The 8,515-nt window shown below is 47.6% G+C and overlaps 1 protein-coding gene and 1 long non-coding RNA gene across 3 annotated transcripts; one reads left to right on the top strand and one right to left on the bottom strand.

Moving 5' to 3' along the window:
* Window positions 1-959: 959 nt before the first annotated feature.
* ltb4r2b (leukotriene B4 receptor 2b) lies at window positions 960-6,741 on the top strand. 2 transcript variants are annotated; one of them, XM_086204604.1, is made up of 5 exons: window positions 960-1,331; window positions 3,893-4,463; window positions 5,013-5,213; window positions 5,305-5,348; window positions 5,631-6,741. In XM_086204604.1, the coding sequence occupies exons 2-5, from the start codon at window positions 3,894-3,896 to the stop codon at window positions 5,884-5,886; spliced, it is 1,071 nt and encodes a 356-aa protein (XP_086060730.1). In that variant the 5' UTR covers window positions 960-1,331; window position 3,893; the 3' UTR covers window positions 5,887-6,741. The 2 variants fall into 2 exon arrangements, with proteins under 2 accessions (XP_086060730.1, XP_086060731.1); XM_086204605.1 differs by lacking the exon at window positions 960-1,331 and adding an exon at window positions 2,155-2,207.
* Window positions 6,742-6,819: 78 nt separating this feature from the next.
* Window positions 6,820-8,207, bottom strand: LOC147262162 (uncharacterized). The gene is made up of 3 exons (XR_015115979.1): window positions 8,193-8,207; window positions 7,839-8,071; window positions 6,820-7,331 (listed from the first exon to the last, which is right to left on the bottom strand). It is a non-coding gene; the product is annotated as an uncharacterized LOC147262162 (long non-coding RNA).
* Between the last annotated feature and the right edge of the window lie 308 nt (window positions 8,208-8,515).

The raw sequence follows: 8,515 nt of genomic DNA, 5'->3' as shown, positions 1-8,515 counted from the left end.
GTACTTCTGGCGAAGACCCTATTATGTTTGCTCGTTTATTTTTATTTTTTAATCAAGCAGTACTAATAAAGTTGATTGATTGGATTATTTTCAATTTATATGTTAATAAGCAAGTACAAAAACAGAGTGACATCATTGAATAAAAAGTTTAAAAAATAGATAAACAATTCAGATGTTTTACTGCAAAATGATATTGGCTAAAAATATACAGTATGACTGAACATCTTTACCTATGCACTTATTAATTTTTCCTGTCTGGATAACTTTTAAAACTTTATTTTTTCACCGTTATTGACATTTTCTGTACAGCTCGGACGTTCCAGACTAGACACATGCCATCATATCCCTCCTACCAGTTTCCACTGAATCAGAAAGACAGTTTCACACTTTCCCCTCAGAACCAAAGAAAAATCTTAGTCATTTCTATTATGACGAGTAAATGTAACATTTATTACTTATTTCTGTACTTAAATGAAGAACTTTAATCCAGGCTTTTGGGCATTTGTGTGGTTTCTTGTTGAAATAAAACCATAGATTATTTCTGTCAAATGTTCACATAGAAGTTCTGCTAAATGTTAGGAGAGAAAGTTCCAAACACAACATGACGCTCCTGTAGGACTTGTCTGTTTCAAGGCTCCTGCGTATTTGTACCTTTGTTCTCAAAGGAGAACCAAAGGAACCCCAAGTGTGAGTTGAGTTAAGCAACCGTATTTTGAGGTTGTTGGTCTGAGTTGGCATTCACTTCCCTGTTTCATCATCTTGCAGACATCCAACATCCATGCAGCTTCTCCTCATGTCCTCACGTCTCCGCATTCCTGTCAGCGTCACAGGCTTGTAGGGGCTGGTGAGCTTCGTTCTGATGTGCGCTCTCATTTTATGGGTGTGCGCCTGTGGGTGAGCTGCACGCTCGGCACAGGAAGTGTGTGATGCCTAATGAATCATCTGCTCTCTTGTTTCCTCTCATTATGCAATCGAGAGTAAAAAGTGCCTTAAGATACGCATTTTGATTGGCGCCACTGTGGCATGTTTCAAGACAAAGGTCTGTTAATTGAAAAAAGAGAGATGCTTTTATCAGGGTTTTGATGCTGCGCGGACGCGTGAGGTCAAACCTCCAGAGGCTGGCATGAACTCGCAGGGGTGAGGGAGCGAGCGTGCGGACGGACACGCCCCTCCGCCTCTCCCTGGAGCCGCAGCATGTCGCAGCTTGTGGGAGAGGATGTGATAGACTAAAGTCCGGGGTGCCTGACTGGTAGACAGAGTTCCACAAGGGAGAGGAGAACCACAGCGCAGCAGAGGGACATTTGACTTCGACTAACACCACATCCTGGAAGGTCAGTTCCTCTCAGACTCCGGCCCTCGGCGCCTGGCTCCATGGCGGTCATCAACAGCTGGTTCTTACTTTCTTATTGTTTTCAGTTTCAGCGTAACAACATGGCTTCCCCTGGAGTTTACATTTAGCTGAAAAACCACTGTTATTTGATGCTTTGGGGTATTAACTAAGACACCACTGTTACACAATTGCCCAGTTCTGCATTGTGGTGGTGATGTTGGGACATTTTTCCATTTTGCAGCAACAACAAAAGAACACAAAATGCTGTTTGCTGCACTTGTCAGTGAATGTGTTGTGAAGAGACCTCCCTGTTTGTCAGGCTCTGTCCCATCAGGATCCTTAGTTTCTCAGGAGACACAAAATGCTGCACATGATGAACAATGTAAGCACTGTCCAGATGTTAAAGAAATGATTGTGTTCTCCCTATACTAAAAACAGAGCCCATAGTAGGTGGAACCGCTGTGTTCTAAATGCTGTGATTTCTGAGAAACAGTACTTTAAGTCATCAGCACTGAAGTGTTGCTTAAACATGCCTGGCGGCTACATTTCTTGCCAGTGATGCAAGTCTGGCATTTTACTCGCTCCTGTGTGGAAGTCATCAGTGGAGAGGAAACGGCTGGTCTGGTGGGAGGACGTCGTGTTGTCTTGTGTAATGAGACAGTTGAGGAATCTCTTGCTCTTCCTACATCGCCAATGTGGGATTTGTTTCCTCTGAACACACGAGTCAGCTTCCAGCAGGGATGTATTTACAGTGTAAAAATGGACTGTCGACCCATGGAGGTCAGCCCTCTGTGACCTCTGCCCTCTGTGTTCATGGTTTCCAGTGAGAATCTGCAAAGAAGATACACAAATTGGGACAAGAGTTAAAAAAGCACTCGTAAGTGGATGAAAGAATGAGTCAACAACTGTTCTCCTCTGACGTAGCACTGGTTCTTCCTGGCTTGCTGTTGGCTGGAAGCTCTGGTGAGAACATTTGCGAGGCCTCTTCGTCAGGGAGGCAGCCGTCATCCGGTGCTGTAAGCAGTTCGTCTACTCTGGAAAACACGAGCTTTACTTACTCTTCAGTTTTTACTTCTGTCTACGCCTCAAACTAAGTTCACTCCGAGTGCCTGGAAGCACGAGGCCTCAGCATCCACCGACCTGGTGAACTGCTGTACCAGAGGAGGAGTTACTGAGGGCAGACTCCACATTTCCTGCTGTAATCCACTGCTATTTTCTTTGATTAATCTGACCAGTTGTTACTGTGAAATTTACAGTGAGACGAGGAAACCGCAATCCAGATCCCATGTCAATGTTTGAGAGTCTGTGAGGAGAGATTTAAATATGAAAATATGAAAGCAGGCTGATGGCAGCGGGCGTGTCGGCGACTGTGACGAGGTCTGCTTCTTATTCGTGCCGTCGCTCGACTCGCCTTGTAATTCCTCTTTTATTTGGGGGAGAACTGTGGATTTAAACCAACATGGACATCAAAGTGAGAGAGAACTCAGGAGGACATGTGGAATCACTTTGCCTGGTGTCCAGGAGAGTAGTACTGTGCACCGAGGCACTGAACCTGACTCTGCTCCTCTGTGGGGTAGAATCAGTCAGAGGGTCCAAGACCCAGCACTTAGTGACTATGTAGCACTACCTGGGTTGTGTGATGTTGTATGTTTGTCAAAAAAAAAAGGGGGGGAGGGGGGTTGACACTTCTTCTGCCACTAGATGGCAGTACCTGTGACCAAATCACAACTGAAGCACTTTTGCGCTACTATGGGTTTTTCCTTAATTAAGTCTAAATTCTTGCTTGTGTTGTACGTCGCTTTGGACAAAAGCGTCTGCTAAATGAAATTGTAGAATTGTAGAATTGAAGAATTGTAGGATTGTAGGATTGTAGAATTGTAGAATTGTAGGATTGTAGAATTGTAGAATTGTAGGATTGTTGAATTGTAGGATTGTAGAATTGTAGGATTGTTGAATTGTAGGATTGTTGAATTGTAGGATTGTAGAATTGTAGAATTGTAGGATTGTAGGATTGTAGAATTGTAGAATTGTTGAATTGTAGGATTGTAGAATTGTAGGATTGTTGAATTGTAGGATTGTAGAATTGTAGGATTGTTGAATTGTAGGATTGTAGAATTGTAGAATTGTAGGATTGTAGGATTGTAGAATTGTAGAATTGTAGGATTGTAGGATTGTAGAATTGTAGGATTGTAGGATTGTAGGATTGTACTGTGTCAAGTACTGTAACAGTATCATTTCAATTCAGTCTTTTTTTGTGTGTCAGTGTGACGTATGCAGGACGTCCCTTTAGATCTCAGGAGGGTGAACTCCTCTAAGGTGTTTTAATAAATTGAAACCCTGTTGAACAATGACACCACAACTGCTACCACTACTACTCCTACTAATACCACTACTACTAATTATAATTATTATTATGTCCCTGTTAATTTGGTGTAACTACTACTACTACTATTGTTAATATCAAATAATAACATCATTGAAAAATGATGAGTAACAACAGATCAATATTTTTCCTCAATAAAAAGCATAAATGCCATGTGACCTTTTATCTTCCCGCCCCAGCATGCAGGCCACACCTGCCCTCCTGTTACCCAACCAGACCAACCTTGAGGACCACAGCGTCGTCAGCAATGACTTCTCCACCACCTTGGGTGCCCTCATCCTCAGCTTGGTCTTTCTCCTGGGTTTCCCTGGCAACCTCTTCGTTGTCTGGAGCATCCTGGCACACACCCGGCGACGCTCGGTCACCACCCTCCTCATCCTCAACCTGGCGTGTGCCGATGGTTTCCTCATGGCCCTCACCATCTGCTTCATCGTCTACCTGGCCAAGCAGACCTGGGTCTTCGGTAACCCCATGTGTAAATGCCTCTTCTACCTGTGCAACGCCAACATGTACGCCTCCATCTTTCTCATCACCCTGATGAGCGTGCACAGGCTGGTGGTGGTGGTGACCCCCCGGAGGGTGTCCTCGATGATCAGCAGGAAGATGGTCAGGAGGGTGATCATAGGCATGTGGGTGCTGGTGATGCTCATCGCCATCCCCTCTCTGGTGTTCCGAGACGTCAGGGAGGACGCGGACGAGAGGAACAAAACACGAATCGTGTGTGCACCCAATCACACGCAGCCTCACCACGTAAGTTTACGACATGATTCCTTAATAAAGGTCGATCCATAAGACAGACGGCGGCGCGACCCAATTGACTGAACAGTCCTATCAACACTAGGAAAGAAAAAAAGACTTTTACATCAAATCCTACAAACACGGCCACGGGAGAATCAGGTGCTGCAGATCCACATGATCCAGAAGGACCCCGGTGCTGAGATGCTTGACTTTTGGTTGAGGAAAGGTGGAATAATGCATAACGTAGAGGATAAAGAAAAGATGTAAAATGTGCTGCATCACAGGGACGTATTTATAGGAAGAATGACCTCAGAACTAAGACCTAAGAAATGACGCAGGACAGACTGCTCTCCTGCATTTGGCGACTGAACGCAAAACAGCCATGCTCGACTAAGAAAGTGCCTGCCCATCAGATCAGGTGATAAATCAGCACCCACAGATGGAGCTGCATGTGACGGAGGGAGGGCAGCCCTGCCTCCCTCCAAGCTTTGTTCATGGGGAGGCTCTGAAAACCTCCGGTGAGACCTCATCCCTGTGAGCGCTCTTCTCTCCTGTGTGCAGCTGAGGTTTCAGTACAGCTTTGAGACGGTGTCGGGCTTCATCCTTCCTTACACCATCATCATCACCTGCTACGTCCTCATCCTAAAACGCCTGAGGGAGACCAAGTTCCACAGAAGGGTCCGCAGTGAGAACCTCATCCTGGCTATCGTGGTGACCTTTGGCCTTTTCTGGCTGCCGTATCACGTCATCAACATGATACAGGTGTGTGTTGGTATTTCTCACGTCATCTGCAGCTTCTGGCTTCCTGAGCAAGTTTCTGATCAGTACTGAGGAAGTTCTGGTTTTGTCCCAGGTGGCGGCTGAGTGGTTCAAAGAGGGATCCCCAACACGAGATATGTGAGTAGCAGGACTGTAGAGATATTTGTACAACTGGCTGACATTCAACGATGTCCCATCTGTACAAAGAACGTTTACATATCTACATTTCTAAAAACACGTGGAAACTCTGTGAAGGTTAAAAGCTGTCAGTTTAAACAAAGTTTAGAAAAGCGCTTCATTTCCACACACACACGTACGCAGGAGGACTTCAGCCTAGAGTTGAAGTCTAACCCGCTGATTAGTAGGCAGGAGCAAATGCACGCCAGTCTCGCTGATCTTGGACGCTCTCTTCATCTGTAGACTGGAGAAAATCTACAAGTCCAGCCGTGCGGTGACCTCGGCGCTGGCCTTCATCAGCAGCTGCGCCAACCCTGTCCTCTACACCTTCGCTGGGAAGTCCTACATCAAGCAGAACGGCTTGGCCTTCATGGCTCGTCTCTTCGAGGGGACATCGTCGGACCAAACAGGAACCAAAAAGAATCGTAATAAAGACACAGTGGGACTCAGTGACATGGACTCCAGAGGGGGGGGGTCCAATTTACAAAACAGGACGTGAACACTGAACAAGCTAACACTCAAACCTACCTGTGGAGGATGGCAACACCCTGGCACCCCAGCGGTGACCTGACTGAACCTGCTTTCTCATTAGCATTGAAATATTTAACCCTCAGGATGGCGGCGGTGAAGCCACACACCCCCCCCCCCCCCACTGTAAATACAATAAAGACTGAGAAAAACTTAACTTGTTCCTGTCAGGAATACAGCGCCCCTTAGGATGAGTTTCCAAAACCCTTCCCTCTCCCTGCTGGCTTTGTCCTCGTGTGTGTACTTTGGTTTTTGCTATCTTGTGGAGACCTTTTCTGGTATAAACACTAACCTTATCAGGACCCCTAGTCCTCATGGGGACCAGAGGCAGGTCCTGATGCAGCAGAACTTAACCTGCAATTATCTTGAGGTTGAGTTTTGGCATCAACTGGTTAGGATATTCCCATGAATGAAGTCAATGGAATGTCCTGATAAGGATAGCTACACAGCCCTGTGTGTGTGTGTGTGTGTGTGTGTGTGGGGGGGGGCGGCGGTTACCATGATCGATGGAGCAGCAGTTCTCCAGGTCCAAGATGCTGACCCGTCTCATGGAGGTTGGAAGCAATGACACATTTGTGTCCCAACTGACAGGTTGAGAGACAAGATGTCTTACAATCCTGAGCGCGCACACACACACACACACACACACACCTCTTACGGAGGTCAGGTGGTAGTCATGGTGATCGTCTCCTCGTGTGTGAGGCTGGTCTGAGTGCCCAACCTGCTAGGAAGCTCAGTTGTGAAGCAGCATGTTGAGCTGGACTCAGACGGCTCCACCCTGGTCAACGCCCAGTGACTTCCATGCTTGTTAAGATTAAACTTTGTCAAATTGTCATTTTACCAAATTACAACCTTGATTTTTGAGTCAGCTCTCAAGTTGAGGTCAGTGACATCACTCAGACACTTCCGACTCTGAAGACCTTTATTGAGCAGTGCAGATTCAAGTGGAGGAACCAGGACTAAACAGCAGTGCATCAAAGTGAATAATCTCAACTCTGGATTCAACTACAAGCAGACAGAACATGCAACAGTCGCACCACCGTAACCATGGCAGCAGAACCAAATGTTCTCACTTGGATCAGACCTGCTGCCCAATCACATAGCACCGGACCCTTCCGGTTCCTCCTGCAGGTGTGGGCCCACGGGGGGACGAGTCCGCCAAGGAGCTTGTCCGCAGGCCTGGCTCAGGGCGTTGCCCCAGCAACCCTTCGTGCTGGTTACACAGACTCTTGTTCTTTCCTCATGAAGGTAAGTTTATTCAGGACGACAAGCCAACTTTACCAGGTGAGACCCAGGAGGTCCTCACCCTCATCAGGCCTCCTTCCTGCTGGATGCATCACGTGACCAGGAGCGACAAGGCTCAGACCACCTGGACCCGTTGATTCAGTATCCTACTGGATCCGGAGCAGCAGAAGCCTACAAACACATTTGCTCGTCAGGGAAAAGATTCAGACTTCAAGCAAAACCGTTCTTCTCCAGCGTCAAACCCTCAGTGCAGTGACAGAATAATCACGAGGTTCAGGTGAAACACGGACTCACGTGCAACTCATCATTCAGGTTTGACTCGTGCGCACCAAGCGGCGCCCCGCGGGAGCAGGGGGCGCGTGCTCCTCGGGCGCTTACACCCACCTCATCTACGCGCCTCCGTGAGGCGGGCCGGGCCCCCTCCGTGAGGCGGGCCGGGCCCCCTCCGTGAGGCGGGCCGGGCCCCCTCCGTGAGGCGGGCCGGGCCCTTACGCGCTACACCTCAACAGCACCGCGCACGCGACCGCTGGGCCGCGTCCCAGCAGCCCCGCGTGGTCGCCTGGCGGAGCAGCTGACGGTGGTAGGCCGCAGGAAATGGCCGCCAAAAACAGGCGCACGCTGTCAGAAACAAACCGTCGACGTCACAGATAATTGAACAAAATATGAAACAACATTTACCGGGTTCGAGTCCGAGGGCAGGAATGCGCGGCGGCGGTCGTGGCGGCTCATCATCATCATCACGATCACGACCACCACCACCACCACCACCACCCGCCCTCACCGCGGCGACCAGGAAGAGAGGTCGTTCTTGAGGCTGGCGCCTAATTTATATCTTCATCAACCACGTGCTTCTGTTTGACGTCATAGAACCAACTTCCGGTGGTGGCGCGGTATCAAATACTCGGATAAACCTGAATGCCGAAGCACAGCAGGAGCAGATTCAGGGTTCGCAGGAGGAAGGACGAGGGTGCAGAATTATCTTAGAAATACAGACACAAGCGATACAATACAAATAAAAGGAAACTTCAGAACCTGTTCACGCCTCCTGGTCAAAATATTACACCGAGGAATGAGTGTCACGTCTGAATGACGTCAGGACCGACAGAAGGGAAATGAGGTTGAATTTTAAAGAAAATAAAGGCAATCTGTGATTTATCTTCAATGGGGCGCTTATTGTGTTATGTAGAAAACTATTTTGATCTTTTTTTGTTAAAGTAAATCAGGAACAAGAACTTGAGAGGAATGGAGCCATATTTTATTTTTACTTTTACTTTTGTTCTTGTGTCCGTTTTTTTATTTGATAAGTGTGACGTCTCCCCAGGTCTACTTCCAAATCAGGCCACTAGGTGGCGGTA

The sequence above is a fragment of the Aulostomus chinensis genome, chromosome 5, assembly GCF_037954235.1.
Source record: "Aulostomus chinensis isolate RoL2024-O1b breed Wild chromosome 5, RoL_Achi_v1.0, whole genome shotgun sequence".
Classification (NCBI taxonomy): Eukaryota; Metazoa; Chordata; class Actinopteri; order Syngnathiformes; family Aulostomidae; genus Aulostomus; species Aulostomus chinensis.
Note: the sequence above shows the minus strand (reverse complement) of the source record. Positions and strands in the feature narration are given on the sequence as shown.

Coding starts and splice junctions, on each gene's coding strand:
- ltb4r2b (XM_086204604.1), top strand. CDS start 3,894: ATGCAGGCCACACCTGCCCTCCTGTTACCCAACCAGACCAACCTTGAG. Junction 5,214..5,304: donor ACGTCATCAACATGATACAG/GTGTGTGTTGGT, acceptor GTTTTGTCCCAG/GTGGCGGCTGAGTGGTTCAA. Junction 5,349..5,630: donor GGATCCCCAACACGAGATAT/GTGAGTAGCAGG, acceptor CTTCATCTGTAG/ACTGGAGAAAATCTACAAGT.